This window comes from Mixophyes fleayi, chromosome 7, assembly GCF_038048845.1.
Source record: "Mixophyes fleayi isolate aMixFle1 chromosome 7, aMixFle1.hap1, whole genome shotgun sequence".
NCBI lineage: Eukaryota > Metazoa > Chordata > Amphibia > Anura > Limnodynastidae > Mixophyes > Mixophyes fleayi.
The window spans coordinates 146,574,291-146,597,608 of record NC_134408.1 but is presented as its reverse complement, the minus strand read 5'-3'; the positions used below and the strand labels follow the sequence as shown (position 1 = coordinate 146,597,608).

Below are 23,318 nucleotides of genomic sequence, written 5' to 3'. Positions count from 1 at the left end.
AGGATCACAGCGTTGGGATAAGTTCAATTCTGGGGCTCCATTTATTCCTCAGACCCCCCATAATCCTGGCCGAGCCCCAGCATATTTCAGCAGCAATAGCTACTCCTAATAAAGGCACCGGCCCTTCGCTGACCCGGGTGGGGGCTGGATATCATTATAGCCGGGAGAACCCAGACTTCTGCCTCCCTGTTAAACTGGTCAGCAAACCCAGGGTTACTGCTGGTTAAAGAATTTGTAGGAGGGTCATTAATAAGTTAATAAAAATTATAAAATAAATATTTATTTTAAAAAAAATAGCATAAACCCACACTAACAAATTATATATCCAATACAAGAGCAATGCCCCTAGGCTGACCATCATTACAACCAGCACGGTTTGGTCCCTGTTATGAGAACCAGGTCTCTGTCTGGTTATTGCAGAATTGGCGCCATTATTAGAGGTTATCAGATCTGTGCTGAAAGCAGAGGACTTCCCCCCCCCCCCCCCCTCGTGTGACATAAATACACTAACTGAATAAAATCCCCCCCCCCCCTCCCCCGCCATTGTTCAATATGAATATCTTTATTTAAAAAGAAAAAACAAAATGTTTTAGTTTATAGATCGGATGTATCGCAGCAGCGGATGAGCAATGAGCGAGACCAGGAAGCATTATACAAATGTGGTAATTCCTGTTACTGCGGTAATACAAGTTGTCTTCCACACCCAGGGAGTAAGAGAAAAACGTGTATAAAAATAGACTCATTTGCAAAATACGTCCAATTACTTTAATTTACATTTTTTTAAAGGGACATTTAACTTATAAATTAAGTATAAGCGTTCTTGTTTTCTTTATCATTAGTGTTTTCAGAAAGCTACGTTGTAAATACAAGAAAATAATTTTTTGGACCATTTCTCTGATCGATAAAACCCGGATTGTAAAATTCCCATCATTCTGTTTCATATACATTTCAATAATGAGTGAAGAAAATATATTATAACAGGACAACAAACTGCTGTAAATAAAAATTTATTTGTTCAATATACGAAATGAAAAGAAATGTGTATGTTTCACACTCGGCAAATCTCGTTACCCGACCCTCTTTCGGCAATAACTCATGTGTAGGGAGAATGCCTTTCTGAGTTGTGATTATTACTGGGTAGGTGTGTGGTTAGATGGTGAAACATCCTACGGGATGTGGCAAGTTACCCATAACCCCCCAATCCGTGGCTAAAGCATTAATGTAGTGACACCAATGTGTTTCCAAGCCAGTGGAAGCCCCCAAGAACTCAGGAAGGCTGCCCCCTGCTGGCTCAGCAGAGTTCTGCTTTAGAATCTGGTGTCTCTATAGTTTACAAAACAAATTGTCTTTGCCATCCAAGAAAGGCGACCTCTGACCTTTTAGTTGCTGGAGTACTACAATACCCATCCTCAGTGACCCTACCCCTGGAAAGGAATTTACTCTACACATTAACCCCTCGTTCCCAGCGCACTGGACAAGGTCAGTGTAACAAATTCTCTTCGTTGTCACGGAGACACAGAATGTAACAAACATCACAAATAAATACAAAGTAAAGCGACACATCTGAATATAGCGATAAACAGCTTTCCTTGCTACAGGTCGGAGCAGAGTGCTTCGCGTTAACCCCACCAATGGTAAGTGTCATAATATGTAACTTTGTTTCACTACAGACAATTTCTATTTACATCTCTAAACAGGTTCTCTGAGATAGTGTTTTGTATTATACAGTGCTACGAGGTAAATGGCACTGAAAAGAAATAAAACTATGAATATACATCGTTAATACTTGACCTATACATCATAAATGGATATAGCATTGGGGGTAGTTATCCCATTTCAGCGCTATTAGTAAACCCAACTAATTGCTTTGCTGTAATTTTGGCAGGTGAAGTACATTACCAGAGCCAGTAGAGGGCGCTATGTTTACTCTGTCAGGAAACAGCATTGGATTAGCTCACACAATGGCTGTCCCTCTGTGATGTCACTGGTTCCTAGTGGTCGGATAGGCTGCATTCTCAGTGATGTCACTGGTTCCTAGTGATCGGATAGGCTGCATTCTCAGTGATGTCACTGGTTCCTAGTGATCGGATAGGCTGCATTCTCAGTGATGTCACTGGTTCCTAGTGATCGGATAGGCTGCATTCTAGGTGATGTCACTGGTTCCTAGTGATCGGATAGGCTGCAGGGAACTAACATTTTCTGTCAAAATGAAGTGTACATAATGGCCGGGTCTTGAGCAATCTGTACAAAGCCAAGATAGTTGTATAAAGTATCTAATAAGGCACATTGGGTGTCACGTTGTAACTACATAGAGAAGCGTCAATCAGTGCTGTGTGGGCCTCTCTATAATATCGGTGTCTTGAGTCCAGTCTACACAACACTCTGCGTTACAGACACCTGTAGCACGGTGAGGGTGAAGACATAGGTGTGCTTACTATGCACTAGTGGTACGTTGTTCTGTTCAAGGAGTCGCCGGAGATCCCTCCACATAGGGATCAATGATCCCTATAGTGAACAGATAACAATCACTACTCGCTGCGTTCCCAGTCTGTCAGCCGTTGTCGGTATTGTCATTTTGTACTGACAGTTCTGTTTGCTATAAAACAGAATCATCTCTATTTTACCTAGATCCAAACTACAGTAAGACCAGTTTAAATGGAAGGTACCACGGGTGCAAAACAGGGACCGATGTCTAGTCACCCGGAATCTCTCCAGTACCAGGGGTGATATGTATAATGTATGTATGTATGTCAGAGTACTCCTTGTCATGTTATGATATAACTCATCTAAATGTATATTAATTAAACTAAAATATATGTACAAGGTGCAAACAGAAATTATTTCTCCCTAAAATGATCTGGTGGTTTAGTCCATTCAGCACTGAACGGATTTACACAAAGGATTGGCACAGCAGCTATGTAGATCTAAGCAAGGGACACGCACAGGCTTCAATGCAATTAATTCACATACATGTGTAACAGCAATGTTTCACACGCAACAACATGTACGTCTGAACTAACCACAGTGCAGCCGTGTACGTCACGTGTGTCCGGGATTTCATGGCTGATCTGGTCACATGACCTGTGCTCCTACAAAATGGTTTTACAAATTCACGGTATGCACCAGCTGTCCAGCAGGGTAACTCCCCCACTAATTAGGCCGGTGAGACAAAGAGAACCTAAGGGGGGGGTCAAGTGTCAAATCTCTAGACTCTGTGTATTGTCTGTCGGTGCCCCCCACCTTCAACTCTGCAGATTAAAAGGAACTTTTTGTAACAGCAAAAGATTAAAGAGACTTTCTGGAGTTCCTACATCTCTCCTAGCGCAAGGTACAAGGTACAACTGGTAGATTTATAAAGAGTTTCCTGCAAGTTTTTGTTCAGTAGCACCGTGGCTCCTTAATAAAATCATACGGTTAGAGAAAGGGGTTAAACACAGGTAATATTGGCCCCGTCTGATGGGAGATGGACAAACCAGGGTGAGAAACAACTGGAGCCTCACAGGGAAAAAAAGAAAAGGAGTTGGAGACCACTGGGGGGGGCGGTAGAGGTTGTTCTACGTCCTGCTACCCACAATCTGCAGCAGATTAATGAAGATATAGATAATGTCAGTGTATATCTGCATGGCGCCATAGATATATTCCTCCGGGCTGATGGCGTTTTTACGGTTTCCGATCACCAGCTGAGTGTCGTACGCCAGGAACTGTGGTGGAAACGAGAAAACAGATATAAGAAGGAGACACAGATGACAGGAGATCACCCTACACCTATATTATCCATTTATCTTAGATTATAAACACTCCCCACCATTTACTAGTCTGACATGTGCGACAAACTACTTTAGGAAATAATACTGTGTCACAACTGAAATAAGATGGAGAAGATTTCAGAGCGATGGGCCAAAAATAACTGAAATACAAGTAGATACAAAAGGAAAACATGGATTTATTCTCTCTTTTCTTGTACATCTGTAGTGCAAGGGTATTTACAGTATGACCCCCCCCCTCCCCTAATATCTTCATAGCAGGAATAAAGGGGGATATATATATATAACATGGACATTGATTTTAAACTCCGTCATCTAAGGACAGGCTTGTGGAAGCCGCTATAGAACTACAAGACCAAGCATGCTGCAACTAATCTCACAATAGCTGGAGAATCCCAGCTAAATAGTCTTCTGTATTCCTAAAGAGTTACCCACACTGAGCTGTGAGCTCACGGGGCAACATATGCTAATAAGCATCTAATTTGCATGCTGCAGCCTCAGGCGAGTAGGACAGAACTTCATGACAGGTAGAAACTACAATACCAGCACTCAAACCAATCATGCAGAAAAAATCATCTGTGCAGCAATAGTAGCACATAAATTATTAGACTGCAGGCTCATGGCTATATACTATGGGTACAGGGGAGGGGGGTGGATTCAATTCTCTGCGACACTGATCATCTGAATGTCTGGCTCGGCGCATTTCTGGGTACTACAGCACCCAAACATCGCAGATTTTTCTGTGCTCCACTATGGGGTGCGATAAAAAAATCAGCAAGTGCCCTCAAGATGCTCTGCAGAACATTGCGCAGAAATGAATCCCCCCCTATGTGTCAATGAACACCCTTCCACCTCCAAATTTCAGGTGTCCACACGGCGCAGTGAATACTGGTGAACTGAACGCACATGTGTGACTGTAGAGAGAGAGAGTAAAAATACTAACCAGAGTGAAGAGCACAGCCCCGATACCAGCATACAGCATGTGCAACCAGTAGATCTAGAAGGACAGAGAAAACAGGTTAGGTGAACAACACCCAGGAACACGTACAATCTAATCTAGAACATAACTGCTTAACCTCTCTAATAACCAGGGGCCTGATTCATTAAGGATCTTAACTTGAGAAACTTCTTATTTCAGTCTCCTGGACAAAACCATGTTACAATGCAAGGGGTGTTCTACATGAAAAAACAGTCAGTATTTAACTTATGTGCAAAACAGAATAGTAATTTGCACCCCTTGCATTGTAACATGGGTTTTGTCCAGGAGACTGAAATAAGAAGTTTCTAGAGTTAAGATCCTTAATGAATTAGGCCCCAGATTATTACCAGAATGCTCTGCAGTGTTATCAGATGGCAAGTGTACCTGTGACATGAATTAAATACTGTATCCTGTAGTGTAAGGACATCATACGTCTGTATTTTTAAATGGTTTAAATGTTTGCTAGTTCTAGTGTGAATAGAGTCATAGGAGTGCTGTGAGGTGAAGGATGACGCAGGTGAATGCGGATCTGGTTTATTTAAAGGGAAGATTTATCTTCTGTGCTGTCCCCGATTACATCCATTTGCAATGAGGAAAAAGCCCCGCCCAGCTGTGTCACATGACCAAACACACAGCTGTCAATCAAGATTAAAACACACCTGGATATCACATAACACATTTTACAAGATAATTAGTTTAGATTTACTTTATTGATTTCGGTCTTCACCAAGGCTGTTAGACCTCCTTGCAGGTAAGTGTAACCGTGGCAGGTTCGCAGTTGCCATTTGGGCTGAAAGCCGCACGTGACGGCAAAAGCCAACTGGCTCTGTAGCATAAGGAATTAATGTGCAATGTAACTTATAAAACGGGAAGATCTTCTGTCAGAATTCTCCCGTATTGCCAAACTTTTCTCATACCGTGTTGCAAAGAGAAACAATTTAAGAAACCGCCTGGTAAATTAGGCAGGCCTTGGGAACATCCGTATGCCTCTGCTGTTCAAATGAGCGACAATAGAAACCGCGGGTCACAGCAAAACCACGCATCCAATGGCGTCTGGCGCTAGAGCACAGCAGAGGCGTGCAGCCATCGTGATCTTTGTCCCATTAACACATGGAGTAAATTCATGCAATACAACCCTCCGATCCAGCTTCTCTTTAGCACATTATTGTCTTATTATAATTATTATTCTTATTTATAATACTCCAAACAAATAAACACAATATTTTCCTGCACAATTAAATTTGCCCAATGTGCGTCCTCAACGCATCCAGTCCCACGAAATATCAGCATTTTTTTCTGCGGTTTATCTGAAATCATTTGCTGGTATAAACCTTGGGCAGGATTATGGCCCAGCTTTAGTTCCTGTCTGTACAACGGATCCTGTGAGCACAGACAGACCGTGTTATCAGTGACGTGGCCTGATATGTCTGTTGGGAGCAGATGGCTGATCTCTTTCTGTCAGAAACTCCCAGAGCTGCTAATTACATGAATCTCCGGCAGCACAAGAATATCCCGGCAGATCTTACGTTTTATTTTTCTGTGTCAGGACCTTTGCTAAAGAGGATCTGACTTCCCTGGGCCTCTCGACCCTCATCTCATCCCCTCTCCCCATAACGCTGGTGAGATTTGCATCGCTAACTCTCGTCTGTATTCACGTTTCGTTATTTTAGTTACAGACCGATGCCTATCTCTGTTACATAAAATAACCTTTAATTTGTAATTGATCCTGTTGCCGGCGCATCTCTGTTGTGTAAACGCAGACTAGCCCCAAATTCCGGACAGTGACGTGTGCGTTATTTTTCCACAGCCTCAGGAACCAGATTCAATGACCCCAACTCCTTCACCATATTCACAGTGGTTGTGTTTATAATACCGCATGAGCAAATATTGACTAAACAATGTAAATGTTTAAAACAGTTTAGTTCTATTAACGGCTACTTAACAAAAGGGACTGTTTAAATGCAAAATGGGTTATAAGAATGTTATTAAAATAAAGTTCAACTCTCCCCAACTATTACAAGCACAGAAGTCCCACCTTCAGGACCACCGAACCTCAAGTGTCTGTGGACACGATTATCCAGACTACAGCTCCTGGAGAAGTTTACTTCCAGATATGTCTAATATCAGACTACAGTATGGGGGCAGAACACGTCGTTCAGAGGGACTCGAAGTGTTCTGAATGTGATCATCTCAGAATGTCCAGGAGACTCAAATTTTTGGGAGTTCTCCCGGACTCCCGAGAGAGCAGGCAAACATCCCGAATGCAGCCATCTCCCTTGTATAAGAGGGTGGGGGCGGGGCTAAACGAGTCACCGTGATACCACCCCCTGCTGCGATTGGCCAAAATTGTCTAAGATTGACCGGGGCGGGGCCTAATGGCGCAACACACTTGGCCACGCCCACTCGACGGACAGCTGCCTTCAAAACTAGGCAAGTACGAGGTACGTGTGTCGCAGGATTAAATGACCCCTGCTTAACAAACCATTTTGTTTTTTTTATTCCAGTTGTGTCCTCTTACTATCGGCTACTCATCCTATTCAGAGGAAATTAACTTAAACTTCCATACTCACATATTTAAATGACAGGACGATGGCCGTCACTATGCCTGTAATGAAGAAGACAATCCCTAAAACAGCAAAAAGTCCTCCGCAAGAGGTGAAGTCGACCTGTCGAGGCAAAAAACACTTTACTTTAATGACTTTGTAACATACATAAGAGAAGCCAACTGCTCAACACTTTACCTGAACAGAATAATTGTGTCACAACTAGACAAACTGTTCTGTCAAATCAGTAAAAAAAAAAAAAAAAAAAAATTACAATTTGCCAGAATTTCTCAAATTTTAGATTTCTTTTCCTCTTTTTAACAAATCGAAAAACCTCCGTTTGAGAAAAATTAAACTCTATACGAGAACCAGCTTCAAGCTTAAACTGATAAATTTTAACTGGTTTAACGGTGAACTTCGAACACTGTAGTGTTCGCTGTTCAAATAAAAAGTAGAAAAAAACAACAGTTAAAATACTTTATTATTTAAAAATATTATTTAAATAGTGGTTAAAAAAAAAAAAAAAAAAGTAAGAATTCTAAATTAAATTCAAATCGTGGTCTATTGACTATTTTACCAGGAACACGTTTGGGGCCTTCAAACGAGTAAAATTTGTGACACATCTATGATGTCAGAAGTGTATCTTTAGGGCGGTAAATAGAAAAAGTTACAGTACTGTGGTAAATGGGGTGCAAAAGCCCCCCAAAAACCTGCATCCAAAGACGTTTTATATATCCGAGACACTGTACAGAGTGACGGAGCCTTTTCTTCCTCTGTCAGGTAATTAATTCCGCCATGGGATCAATGCTTGGGGTGAGAAACCATTTCAAGTGAGCTGCTTAATGTTTTATTCATCAGCGCAGGACGTTACGATTGCTAAAAGGATTATACACAGTCTACAAAGAGGTGTCAGTAAGACGTCAGTAACTGCCTTCACCGTGCAAACATCTACAACACACAGAGCCACGTCTCACCTTTGTCTGAAAGCAGAAGACCGTCACTGCGATGCTGACGATGGCTGTGATTCCAATGCAGATCAGTACGGCTGGTGTGCTGTAAAAACTGGGGAGAGAGAGGACATGGACGTAGGCACATACTGCCAGGAATCAGCATCTACAGGTGTACTGCGTGTGTTTAACATGCGTTAAAAAGGTGTGCAAAATTAATTTAAAACCGTTAGTGCGTATGAGCTCTGAATCTAATCCCAAAATTGTTTTTTAAGTATATAAATAGCCACTAAACGATAAACAAGCAGATCTTTTAAATAGGTTTTGTTTTGTTTTTTTTTAAATCTTCTCTATTGACAAATAAAGAAAGACAAAGTACCAGGAAATAGGAGGTTTAGCAATAGCTCTTACACACCATGATATGTCGCCAGTCAACACAAGAACAGGTGCAGTTATTTCTAAACAAGAACGATAAAGCAGCTGGACCAGATGATTACATCCATGTGAGCTAAAGGAGCTAAGTTCAATAACTGATTATATATATATATATATATATATATATATATATATATATATATATATATATATATATATATGATATAGCAGAAGGTCTCAAACTTCGTTTTACATGAGGTCCATAAACCTATTCTCAGTAGACATACATTGACTGAAAATTAAATATCAAGAACTGCCTGACTAGACTGTAACATTCAGCAGTCACACAAGATCAACAAATTCAGCACAACTAGATCGAAGTCCGTTTTATTTATTATATATGGAGGTTATACAGAAACACAGAACTCATAAAATTGCTTCACACACAACAGGTACCCACGCGTTTTGAGTCTCTGTCTCCAAGATTAATTTCTAACCCTGATAAAACATTTACATTAATTATCTAGAGAAGTATTGCAACACTGGAGGATTCTGGTGCATGTTTTGCATCTTTCAGGTCTTGTTACAATCCATTACTAGCTATCCAGGTACACAGCCTGGTCATTATTTTGTATGTATGTAAGTACGTACAATGTGGGCGGTGAGACTTACCTTGCCATTGTTCCAGTCATAAAGGACATGGCCAGAGTCTATAAGAAGAAAAAACATTTGAGAATATACAGTTTGTAAACACCAACTTGAGTGGACAAATCCACAATATGAACCTCCCGTCTTACCCAACACTAAATACTGCCAATACTACCTGCTGCTTACACTACAGATGGGCTGCGTTCCCATTAACAGCGATTCACAGAACTCCCAGGGTGCAGGTGACTGCCGTTTAATGTGTATCTATCACATGTCTAACAGTCACTTATTATAATTATAGGAGATAATCTGTTCATTGAATAAGGATCGAAATTGGGTAAAAACAGTACAGAACAGGTATAGGTACCTTTTTCATCCACACACAATAAATATAATTGTTCTCTCTTATTGTAGCTACGATGAGCAGGGTAGTGGTGATCCCATCACTGGCAGTGTCACCATTATGGATATATAATCCTCTCAGTCCACTGAGCGTCTCCTACAGACATGCAGAAGATGACACTCCCAAACACGGGGATTCATACACATAACTACTGGGGGGGGGGGGGGGGGGGAGGGGTTCATAGACAAAGCGAGAGGGGGTTACCAGTGATTGGAAACCCCCCTCCAGGCCTGGGGCACTGTATAATTAAGGTGGCTGGACCTTGCCCCTGCTTCACACAGCTCTGCTTGAAAAGGGAGAGCTGCGTGCACCTAACAGTAGTGCAGGCAACATTGCTCATGTATATTATGGGGATAGGAAGAGTTGGAGAGCAGCCAAGCACTGTCTAATATTATAGCCACGCCCCCATGCATGCTGGTCACGCCCACTGGCGGCGTGGTTTGGAAACCCTCCCTCTACAAATCCTGCGTTTGCCCCTGGTGTTATCCACATGGGCAGGTAGAACTATTATTTACTGAATGGGAAGATACTTACAAACACACTCAGAAGAATGATATTCCATGGGAAACGTCTCCTGCAACGTGAAGAGTTATATTAGAACAGGGTGGTGTATTAGATACAGCAAGTGTCCATTGTTCTTTCCACTATACTATGATCTCAACAAGCAGCCACATGTGGAAGAGAAAGACCAGCAATGTGTAACCTTCATGTGTATCTTCTTCAAATGTAACACTGGTTGTCATGGTTACTGGTCAAAAGTATCTTCTCTAATGAGGGAATGGATCTCGTACACCTCTCATGGTGGAAGAACCTCGTCTCAAGCAGCATTGGTACAGGGACGGCAGATTTGAGGGTCTCACTTCACCTCCCCACCCTCCATACCTCTGTGAGCCCCCTACCTTCCCAGGGCACGCTCCCCTCTGATAATGTCTGCAAGAGTAACTGCATGGAGACAAAGAGCTTCCTTCTTCAGTCACTAGGGGGCAACAGTGGGAGGGCTGGAGGTATGGGTAGTTAACCCTTCTTTTACTTACTCCATTTGAGCACAGTTGTAAGTCACCGCACTGAACTTCATGAGGAAGCTCAGTGACACCATGCACTTAGAAAATATACAACGTCACCAAGGTGGACTGGAAGTGTCAAGCTTCCCCTTCCTTTGCCACAGTCATTAAACACGTCTGGTATCATATGGAGTATATGACTGTTGTATTAAACAACTGGGAACCATACGCAATCTACAATAACATTCCCTTGCCCCAACTCATTAATAATATTCTGCTATCCTAGCATTTTTTGTTACTTCAACCCTTCCCTCTGGGATTTAACCCCCCCCCCCCCCTTCACTTTCCCTTCTCTCCCCATCTCCTTCTTTCCATTCCTAAAATAAAAACCCTGGTTGACAATCCCATATATAACCTCAATTTTCCTGCACGTGTCGAGATTTCTTGCTATTTATTCTGTACTTATTTGATATTTTCTATTATGCCTGTTTTGTGTTTGTATTTTCATTGTTTGACGATTGTCTGACCTTGAATAAAATAAACTTTAAAAAAAAGATACACACACACGTTATACTTATATGTCTGTATGCTACGAGGACTGCTGTACTGCAACCTGAGCTCTTAAGCTATAAAATTATACATTAAAATTTAAGGAAAAACTCACCTGGGGCCCTGACAACAAGCGAGGACCATATATGTGACAAAGAACACGGCACTGCAGAGTAGGAACGAGAGGTTATTATGTGAGGACAGAGTATACTCGCATAGCGATACGATCATGTGTATACTCACTATGAGGCGTAGTACACAGCCGGATTACCCCTCACAAAATTTTTCACTGGGACCCTGCGCAAACACACAGAGACGTCAGACGTTAATAGGGAGCAAGAACTAATTACTGTAGTTTACAGTCATTCAGTATGATTATCAGCTTACAGTATACTTAATAGTTATCCCCCATCAATAATTCTTAATTATGTAGAAGGACATCAGTGTTACCACAGAACGGCTTCTCGTTTATCAAATTCTAATTCTAATCAGACAAGCTGGTTGTTTTGTGCTCTCACAAAGAGCATTAGATTGTAAGCTTATAAGGGCAGGGATCATTGTGTGTCACCAAGCTCCCTATTCTGCAGCTAATGCTTAACTTTCTTTATAAATTGAGGATAGTGATCTGTTATACAGCATCAAAATTAAAAGGATTTAAAAAAGAAACACATTTGTTTTCCTGCAGACACATAGGGCTAGATTTACTAAGCTGCGGGTTTGAAAAAGTGGGGATGTTGCCTATAGCAACCAATCAGATTCTAGCTGTCATTTATTTAGTACATTCTACAAAATGACAGCTAGAATCTGATTGGTTGCTATAGGCAACATCCCCACTTTTTCAAACCCGCAGCTTAGTAAATCTAGCCCATAGTCTTTGCGAAGCCCATTTGAAAAGTGTCAACTTATGTTAATTTAGTTCCTGAAATAAGTTACAGGAATTGGAGGGGTCATGTGTTATTATAGAGCAATACGGCACCGGGAATCTTTAGGGGAACGCGAGGTCAAACCTACACAAAGGTGAAGATCGCGATGATGGCGACAGTGACCAGTAACTGGACGGATATGATGGCGTAAACCTGGAAGAGACGGACAAGAGGCTGTGGTCAGCAATATTGTGTGGAAATGCAAATCAGTGACCAATCAATGCAACCGCAGCACAGAAACTGCTCCATGAAAAATGCAAAACATGCACCCAATACACAGACAGAACACATGCAAAGACTGGCCACAATTTCCAATACAGATGTAGAGAAGGAATTAAAGTACAAATGTGTTTTTCACTGCCAGAAACAAAAATTTATGCTATCAATTCTCTGGGAACATTACTGAGGTAAGAGGAATTACTGAGTGCCTCGTGCCTCAGTAATGTCACTTATTCCTAGTGAATGAGACAACATTTCAGGAACATTAGTTCGGCCCACACAATAGCTAACACTCCTTGGAGGTGTTTCCCATAGCAACCAATCAAATTCTAGCTATTATTTATCTAGTACATTGTAGAACAAGATGGCTACAATCTGATTGGTCGCTATGGACAACACCTCCACTTTCCCTTTTTAGAAAGTTTGATAAATCTACCCCCTGGTGTAATAAGAGACATGTTGAGTAAGTTGTTTCGCTATTTTAAATCATACGACACAACTGTGGTATCTAGGGGACACTTATTTCATTATTGTCCAATTAAATATTAAAATCCAATTGTATCTATATAAAAAAAAAAAAACAACACCTCCCACATCGTTCTTTACCTCACTGAGGCGATTCCTAAAATACCAGCTCATGCCTCAATTATCTCCCATTTAGGTTATTAACTACCCATTTGTCCATACTAATTGATCAATAACCCAAAAACCCTCTCAGTCATTGTCTTAGCTGCCTCTTTCAACCAAGATGGTCTACCAAAGCTCTGATCCTTCCCTTCAAAGCTTCCAATGGTGCTGCACCAGCCTACCTCACCTCTCGTTTCCAAATATCACTCTACCCGTACCCCTATGCCTTTCCCGATTCCTTATTACTAACCCAAATTCCAGCCTACAAGACTTCTCCCGTGCTGCACCCATCCTTTGGAACGCTCTCGCCATCACTCTGCTATTAACCAGTTTAAGTTTCAATCAGTCCCCAAATCGCACTACCTAAAAGGAACATTATCAAAATTCCCTAATATTTGACAATTGCACATCCCAATATGACAAATTAAGTCTAGTCCATAACTTAACTTATGCATTGTATGTTTTGCATAATTTTACTGTAATTAGTAAGCAGGACCCTCCCTCCTTTTAGCTCATGTTATTTTTTGTACATTGCTGAGGAATATGTTGGTGCTATATAAATAAAATAATAACACTCATCTGGTAAATCTCAGCAATGACGACTTACCCTGCGGATGAACGCGTGACGAACGGCTTTATCATCAAATGAACCAAATTCTCCTCCATCGGTTGTGTTGTACATGGATGGATCATCTGCGTAGGTGAGATGTACGATTAGTTATTATGTTACATCATTTAGGTTCCCCAAAACTACAGGGACTGCAGGAACAGGGGTCATAATGATTTATTAATTCCAGGGAACACAGAGCACAATGGGGAGTTATTAAAGCACCAATCAGCACCTTAATTTGTCCAGCTGAATTTTCGTTTTTGGCAACCTACATTTTTTTGGGTTAAGTGGTTTGAAAGACGCTGCACCCTGAGACTCAGCTTAACTACTAACTCTGCCCACGCCGTGATATGTGTACGCAGAAATGAATGACTGTCTGCTGATGACCAATCACCAGTAGATGAGTCGCATGAAAGCATCACACAAACACTAGGAAATGTCGACAGGTTGGAATATTTCTACTCGTTATCCTGGGAGCAGAAACACTTCATCATCTCTACATTTATCACACGTATAAGACAGAAGCAGCAGCTAAAATTTAAATATAGAAACAAAGTTATTTAGCGTTATTAAATCAAAACATTTTGTTTTCACATTTTTCCTGTATGAAGTGCCAAAACCTCTTCATAAAAAAATAGTAAAGCCAACAGGTCGTCTACTCTGATATTGGGGAGGGGGGGTTATTTGTGAGGGGGATCCCTAATATGTTTGCCCCGTGCATTCTAGAATACTTTTACTGTAGGTTTCCCCACTAAATCTGCTGGGAGACTTCTCCGTTGATCGATCCCCCTTTCTGTATAAGTCATTACTTATGTCACCTCTCGGTCTAGTTCTAGAGTCACAAAGATCCACTAGATTTGTTTGACGTGATCTTCCAGCAGCAGATCTGTGCTGCCTTAGATCTTACAATTTGTACCCCTTTCTTTTATTTTCTTTAAATAGTTCTATACATATACTATTCAGAAGTTTGATTAATGGCGCTGCAAGTACTGCTCCCAGTTATTATATACACACACTGGTGGAAGTAGGGGGGTATACGGTGTTATGTTCATACCCCCACTTCTGAATTTCCACTTCAACCACTGACTACAGTCATAGGACACTCCTTGGATAATTTCTTCCATATTTGCAAATTGAAATAGTATCCTGGTCAAAAACACTTTTTTAACAGTTTAAAACAGCTGACGTGATTATACTCGGGTATGTTCTTGGAGGATGGCTCAATATACAGTCAGTGGTCACTTTATTAGATACACCTGTATTACATGGATCCATCCTGCACGGTGCAGGCTGGTGTTACGTTATGGGGGGAATGTTTCCTTGGTACACGTTAGGCCCCTTATTACTAAATTGAGCATTGTTTGAATGCCACAGCCGACCTGAGTATTGTTGCTGACCATGCGTGTCCGTTTATGGTGACCGTCTACCTGTCTTCTAATAACTGCTTCTACCAGGACAACGCACCACGTCACAGAGCACACACGTCGTCTAAAGCTGGTTCCACCAACATGACAATGAGTTGAGTGTATTCCGATGGCCTCCACAGTCACCAGATCTCAGGCCGATAGAGCAGCTTTGAGATGTGAGGGAACGAGAAAATCATAGGATAAACGCGCAGCCGACAAATCTGCAGTAACTGTGTGATGTTATCATATGGGCAGCACCGTGGCTCAGTGGTTAGCACTTCTGCCTCACAGCACTGGGGTCATGAGTTCGATTCCCGATCATGGCCTTATCTGTGAGGAGTTTGTATGTTCTCCCAGTGTTTGCGTGGGTTTCCTCCGGGTGCTCTGGTTTCCTTCCACACTCCAAAAACATACTAGTGGGTTAATTGGCTGCTAACAAATTGACCCTAATCTGTCTGTATGTGTGTGTAGTAGGGGATTTAGACAGTAAGCTCCAATGGGGCAGGGACTGATGTGAGCGAGTTCTCAGTACAGCGCTGCGGAATTAGTGGTGCTATATAAATAAATAAATGATGAGGTCACCAGAATCTATAATTTGTACTAGAAGTCTGTACCTAACAAAGTGGCCACTGAGTGTACACTGTATATAGCGCTGTTATCTAACGTCTTAGCCATAGACCCAACATGATAGACGTCCGGACATTGCCATGAAGGGACAGAGCAATGCCAACCAGGGCAAATGAACCCAGTTACCATTGCGGACAAATAGAGCACATCCATAAGGGCACAGAATATATACGTACAGAAAAGACAGTGAATAAATATTTAAAGAAGAGATTCATCTATGCAGAGATCTAATACAAAGGACACATAATATACACAGACCGGCAGAGTACAGCTGGCACCTTAAATCATAAAGACCCTCAACACAGATATCAATAGATCTCTGTGACAGCACTTTAATAGTCACGGCAGGATCTAAATTTGATTTTTTATAATGGAACATGGAGGATGTTAATTGCAACATAATATTTCAGTTTCTATCAGCTCATTTCCATAACCTACATGGAGGAAGTTCATAAATACAGGAACATTCGTACACACGATAATGTAACCATCAGGGAACTGATTGTATACGATGGATACACTTTATACACGTTCTTTTCTACCTCACACTATTTAAACTGGGAGTTCTTGTTGATACAGAATATTTAGTTGCTGTCCAGTATATCATGTTATTTCTTTGTGCAATGTTTGTGGCTAGTTTGCTGGAAGACAGACAGATTGCTACAGATATACCTCATACACTCCCTGTAATGTGACCTGCACACAGCACAACCTCCTACTTGTATTACAGGATTAGTGTCAGAGGTATCAATAAACTCAGATATTTATGGGTGCAAGGGACACCAGCGAGTGATTACATAACAGCGTTTACCTGCACGGAACGGGACACTCGGCAGCATTGGCATCACCGGTTTCGGGGGCTCATTATGTCCGGGTTCTGGGTGGCCCCCGGCCGGAGCGTACCCTCCAGGGGGAGGAAATCCGCCTGGCTGTGGGAAGAATCCACCTGGCTGCCCGTAGGGGGGGCGGGTAACCACCCGGCTGAGGATAACCGCTGGGCGGGTAGCCGCCTGGCTCGGGATAACCGCTGGGTGGATAGCCGCCTGGTTGGTTATACCCGCCGGGATAATTGAGTGGATCCCGATCATTGTAGGGCGGTGGCGCGTTTGGATAGGACATGGCGGGAAGATGGTCACCAGGTGAGAGTTTGATCCGTGACCTAAAAAGAAGAATAAACACAAAATTATTCATCTAGGATTACAAGACGGGTGTGTTTGGAACTTTAAAGTGCCCCCTTACCTATCACACGCCAAAATACTTCCGTAGGGTTTAGTTTCACTCTGCGGCTATTAATTAACAGACAGAGCTCGGTCATATCTACATTCTGGGCCAGTGGAACCAATGTCCTGTTACGTTCAGTTCTATCTGTAAGGCCTCGAACATATGAGTATTATTTTACACTATGACTGTGTATTGACCATCACACCGACAGACAAAGTCTTTACTTCTATGCTGCCTACAGACTCCACAAGTGCAAGCGGACCCAGATCACCTTGAGGTCTTTCACAATAGCTGGTAAAACATATTACACACACACACACACCACATCCTGATGACAGGTTATTGTAGAGTTCAGCTGCGGGCTTTGAGAAGTATCTCTAACATGTATAATGAATTCTGCCAAGACACCGTAACTTTTACTTAAATATTGTGTGTGTGACAATGTATCAACTTGTATTTAAAATTCGTTTTCCTTTAAATAATTTAGACTTCAGGATTCCGTTACAACCAAATGGTCCAAAATGTAAACAAGTAGATTAAATCAAACTATACATATTAAGATCTTTTAGTTTTGAGCAGAGAAGGGTCTGGGTGAACATGATAGAAACTTTCAACTATATCAGGGTTATAACAAGGTGCAGGAGGGAAACATTCTACAAAGGAAGAGAAGTATTAGAACACGAGGACATGTACTGACACTGGGGGGAAGAGAAGTATTAGTACACGAGGACATGTACTGACACTGGGGGGGGGAAGAGAAGTATTAGAACACGAGGACATGTACTGACACTGGGGGGAAGAGAAGTATTAGTACACGAGGACATGTACTGACACTGGGGGGGGGAAGAGAAGTATTAGAACACGAGGACATGTACTGACACTGGGGGGGGGAAGAGAAGTATTAGAACACGAGGACATGTACTGACACTGGGGGGAAGAGAAGTATTAGAACACGAGGACATGTACTGACACTGGGGGGGAAGAGAAGTATTAGAACACGAGGACATGTACTGACACTGGAGGGAAGAGAAGTATTAGAACACGAGGACATGCACTGACACTGGGGGAAAGAGAAGTATTAGAACACGAGGACATGTACTGACACTGGGGGGAAGAGAAGTATTAGAACACGAGGACATGTACTGACACTGGAGGGAAGAGAAGTAGTAGAACACGAGGACATGCACGGACACTGGGGGGAAGAGAAGTATTAGAACACGAGGACATGTACGGACACTGGGGGGAAGAGAAGTATTAGAACACGAGGACATGTACTGACACTGGGGGGGGGGGGGGAAGTAGGTTCAGAGGAAATCTGAGGGAAAACTACTTCACAGAAGGGGTAGTGGATAAGTGGAATAGCCTCCATCAGAGGTGGTAGAGGATAATACAGTAGAACAATTTAAACATGCTTGGGATAGACATAAGGATGTCCTTTCTAAGAACTAAGGATCAAATAGGGTTTGAGGTTACCATAGGTTAAGAAATGGGCAGACTGGATTGGCCAAGCGGTTCTAATCCTCCGTCAAATTCTATGTCTCTAAATATGTGACACCTCACAACACGCAAACTTCACGTTTGCTTATGTATATTATTATAATCACAAAACTGCTCTAGAAATTTGATAACAAAAAAGTGACTGTCAGTGCAGAAATCCCATGAAAAAAAAACTGAGGATGGTGGTTTGTGTTTGTCTTATTTTAACATAAATCACTGTGGCAGCCTATAAGAAGAAGCTTGGCAATTACCATTCTTCCTTGATTTGTTTCTTCAGGCTGCTAATAATGATTTATAGTGCTCCACAGTGTCATGTGGTTACCATAGCAACCACAGAGACATGGCACGTAATGTAGTGAGCAGAGATGCTTTGGAACGTCCCTCTGAGCTCTCTCTGCACTGTAAACTTCCACGTCCTCCCCACACCCCTCTGCCGTCATATGCTGAGAGCAGCGAGTCTGTGTGTGACTGGCAGCCATACCTGGCTGTCCTCCAGAGAGATTTTGAAAAGGAGCCGATTGGTAGGACATAATATCATCCCTTCCTTTCGTTCCTCCCTCATACCTCACCCCTCATATCCCCAGTCTTTATTTCTTATATCTTTATGACTCGAGTGAAAATGTACATGTAATTTACACCCTTTTCTCTCTGGCCTTCTAGAAACATTTGTGACGATTGCAGCAACCTGGGGCGGTATTTGTTGAACTTTGTATACGCCCTATCCAATAATGAGGAAATACTGTATCACTTTATTGTTACAAATGTTTCAATAAAAGTTTAAACAATTCTGTATTACTTCAAAGCATTGAACAATCTCTTGTTCCACAGTAGGAAAAGCGGACGGATTATTTTTTTTCCAGGGATTGTTCTAAGCTTTGAAATACTACAGAATTGTAAGTGTACATTACACAAAGGTTCGTTTATGATAAAACTTTGCATTTAATCTATTCAAGCGCTCTCCGTATACTACTGTAGAAATTCAGGTATGATTATTTGGAAATTAATATCAATAACATTCCGAAAACCAGAAACTAATAAAATAACAGAACGTAAATAATTGCAGCTTGTTGTTAATAATTTTATGCACACAAACATGATCATTGAGTTTCCTCCTACAGCCACCGTGAGGAGCACTGCTAAGACATTTAATAAGGGGAATATGTTGAATAATAAACATATAATACATCATAATAAACTATATATAACCTGTTTTACCAGTCCGGTATACAAACGTTTCTGATGTTCCAGATTAAAAAAAAATTGTACAGTCACTTATGAAAGGAAAACACTGCAAAGCTGATACAGAATTTTGGGGGGATTTCTACACAAAAACCCAGGTTGTAAATCTGATGTAATATCGCATATTTTTAGGAAAGGTTCTCTAAGCTACGTCAGAAATCTGTATCCATAAATTCCTAAGTATGGCGGATAATAGATTCCATACCTGAATATAAAAAGTTCATATGCCCTGTAAGAACTTGAGATATTTGATGTTGAATGTACATGTGTTGTGCAACTGAGTGCCAGTTTCTCTGTTATCAGCCTCTACAGATTAATAGAGGCGGTCTGCAGTGTCAGACACGACCTCACCTACATGTGGTGGAAACTATTCCCTCACAATCACAAATTTCAGCTCCTGACACCTTGTATTTTATGTGTAAATGTTCTTGGGAGAGTTTTTTTTTTTTATTATTATTATTTAAATAAATAATGAATGTTGCAAATAAGAAATATAAAGCTACATTCCTAACTAGGGAGAAACCCATCATAGCTCTGCCTCAAGAGAATCCCAGTCCTGCTCCGTGCAGCCGTTTTGTCTCCGGGATCCATGGTCAGTCTCACAGCCGTGGCTAAAAGCGGGAGGACCATGGAAAAACTGTAATCTCGGACCCTGCAGCTCCTCATTGCAACCCCCCCCCCCCCCCCCCCCCAGCCTCCACTAATGAAAGAGCCATCACATGACATGCAGAGAGCTGTGACCCGGTATCCGTGTAGCAGACTGTCTGTGTCTGGCAGCCATTTTTGTTGCCAAACTGAGAGCATACTTGCCAACTCTCCCTGAATGTCAGGGAGACTCCCTGAAATAGGGGTGATCTCCCTCACTCCCTGAAGAGTCTGGCATTCTCCCTGATGCTGAGCCAGGACAAGACGTGGTTGGCTTCGCCATCTGTGGCATGATGACACAGTTCAGAAATTGTGTCCTGTGTCCATGTATTGATGCCTAGAGAGGTGGCCATTTTCATGGAGACCAAGATTTAATCAAAGACTGACAGGTAAGACAACATAACTTCAGTAATGGAGACAGAAATGTAAAAGACACTTCAGTCTCTAGAGATTCATTAGCTGCTTTTCTTTAACGCATAGTTGCCTACTCTCCCGGAATGACCAGGAGACTCCTGCATTTCTGGGAGACCTCCTGGGAGAGCAGGGCAACCTTCCGGTTCTCGCCCCCACAATAGGTAAGTGATGGGGCTTAATGACACAAGTATCGCGTCATCTTAGCCCCGCCCCCTGCTGTAATAGGCCAAAATTGTGACATTCGTTTAGGGGGCAGGGGCAAAATTATTTGATTCATCAAGCCCCGCCCCCGCACACCCACCTCCCCCGTGATCTCCCTGAAGCCAAGAAGGAAAAGTTGTCAAGTATGAGTAAGCCTGTGTCCGAGTAGCAGACTGCTTGTGTCTAGCAGCCATTTTTGTTTGCCAAACAGAGAGCTTTTGAAAAGGAGATAACGATTTGTAGGAGGATAGCTAAGGACAGATGCATGTTTGAAAAGTATTTAAAGCAGAAAAAATAAAAATAAATGTAGGATTTCTGCTGTAATCCCTGGTTAAGCTATAAACAGTCATTTCCCATAATCTGGTACTTAAAATGAAGTATTCTGGGTATTGTACCTTTGCTTCGCTGCAGTATATATATATATATATATATAAAAGACTGCCTAAATTCCTATCCCTAGTACTAGTTCCTCGACCTTTAAAATCTGCATCATATTAATTAAATACTACAAAACCATACCTATAAATGTGCATTTGTTCTTAGTGATAAGGATCTAGGTAGAGAAAACAGCCTCTGCTCTCGTTATGTAAACAGATTGCACCATCTGAATCGGCAGAGTACAGATGGTATCTGACACAGCCGTCTAATGGGAACTACAGACTGCGGAGTATAGCTGTGCCGAGTATACCAACCTGGATGCCAACACTGGATGCCAGTTTCACTAAGGTGGGACTGACCGGCATAGCTAATAAAATAATGCTGGGCACTGTAATAAGCTGTTCAGCATCAAATATAAAAAGGGAGCTTTGTTACATCTCTATAAAACTACACAGGACAGGTGTTCTATTAATGGTTTTCTGTGCATAATTAAAAAACATTTCTACCTTCATATAATACTGGACACATTTGTGAAAAATGATTATTTGTTTATTATCTGACTATGGAGGAAATAGATAGCATTCTAGTAATAAAAATAAAATAATGTAAAATAAAAATATATCAATGTATTTTTACGTGTGGATAACTGCCCTCTTTAAATATAGGCAGGGGACAAGTTTACAATAAACATTTTACAACTAGGTGCAAAGATTTGTCCCACTTCCAGTTTCCACCAGCAAATATGATGTTATTAACCTTTCTATAAGGACAATGTTTTCTTTATCAGGGTCTGACAGCCCCAGAGTGACTACTCTTTGCCTCTATTTATCAGGACTGATTAAAATGGTCCTGTAGGGTTTATTTTGTTGTACAGAACAATTTAGCGCCATATTTACATTTATTAATTATTAAATGTTATTTCTCAGCGGAGATAAAACGATACACTATAGATATTAGCAGATGTGTGGGGTCTCTCTCCTGGTACCCCTATGATTACCATCATAAGACCCCCTGCAGCACGGTGCTCCCGGTGCCTGGTACAGAGACCTGCAAGGTTTTGGACAGAGTTTTGTCCTTCATGGCTGTCTGTAAGTGGAAGCTACAGATGGTACTTTGTATTTGACAATATGTGAATTTGCCTATGTGCACTTATGGTCTACATCTACAGAGTATCCTGAAGACTCAACTAAGTGGTACGTTGAAGGGGCAATTATCAGGGCAATTTCTGCTGGCTGGAGGGGTTCTCCTAAAAAGATTTATCAGGGACTATGACGTGCGCAGGTATGAAATGGTAAGGACCCCGGCCAAAATGCCTCTTTATGGAATAATCTGGCTCCAAGAACACAAAGCGTTCAAGAGCTGGGTGAAATTTAAGATTGATTTCTCCAAGTTATCGCTTTTCCCAGAACTCGCAGAGATTCCAGATCCAACCGAGTAGTATTGATCAGTTCCTACAGATTAGAATCTATGTCACCCCCCACCCAGGCTCTATACTGGGATCATTTTCTAGGAGTTAAAGGGGAACTTAACTTCAGAGAACTCTACTGTCCATGCAGATTTCGTTTCTTTGCCCTATTAGATCTACTGCACAGGCAAAATTATATCGAATGTCAAGACCAAATGTATTTGCCGTCATACGTAAGGACAACAATAATGAACCCATCTACCTGGATGACAATTCTCTGACGCTAGAGTTCCCTTTTGAGAGCCACCAGCAACATGAACATAGGAGCCAGAAATACTTTGAAGGGGTTTGGTATTAAATCATTCACAAGTCTGACCGGAGGGAGAGTGTGTGAGTGTGCGAGTAATTTGTGGCCTTCGTATTGGCAGCGAGAGCTGGCGTCGTGCCGCAATCAATAGGATTTTTTTACAATTGGTCACCTGTTGTCTAACCGACAACCAGGAAATAAGGTCACGGAAAATATGCACATAAACAATAAACACAGAAACATTATTTCACCAAAACACAGGAGCTCAAAAAAAATAAAAAGTGGGAAGTAAAATAAAAATCAGGACTGGGAAGTTTGACGTCATAGAGACATCCGTGTATTGCAATGGTCAAGAATTCTCTTACACATAACCATGGTGTTCCCTACAGA

General features: G+C 41.6%; 1 protein-coding gene across 1 annotated transcript in view; it reads right to left on the bottom strand.

The window, feature by feature from the left end:
- Window positions 1-991: 991 nt before the first annotated feature.
- The window catches only part of TMBIM1 (transmembrane BAX inhibitor motif containing 1), a 39,023-nt gene continuing 16,696 nt past the window's right edge, over window positions 992-23,318 (bottom strand). Inside the window, exons 2-12 of the mRNA XM_075181074.1 lie at window positions 16,433-16,780; window positions 13,586-13,671; window positions 12,221-12,285; window positions 11,453-11,506; window positions 11,325-11,375; window positions 10,194-10,233; window positions 9,281-9,318; window positions 8,261-8,348; window positions 7,314-7,409; window positions 4,708-4,761; window positions 992-3,701 (exon numbers count right to left, since the gene is read on the bottom strand). Coding sequence (XP_075037175.1) covers window positions 3,555-3,701; window positions 4,708-4,761; window positions 7,314-7,409; window positions 8,261-8,348; window positions 9,281-9,318; window positions 10,194-10,233; window positions 11,325-11,375; window positions 11,453-11,506; window positions 12,221-12,285; window positions 13,586-13,671; window positions 16,433-16,709 — 996 coding nt within the window. The 5' untranslated portion in view covers window positions 16,710-16,780 and the 3' untranslated portion in view covers window positions 992-3,554. The remainder of the gene's footprint in view (window positions 3,702-4,707; window positions 4,762-7,313; window positions 7,410-8,260; window positions 8,349-9,280; window positions 9,319-10,193; window positions 10,234-11,324; window positions 11,376-11,452; window positions 11,507-12,220; window positions 12,286-13,585; window positions 13,672-16,432; window positions 16,781-23,318) is intronic.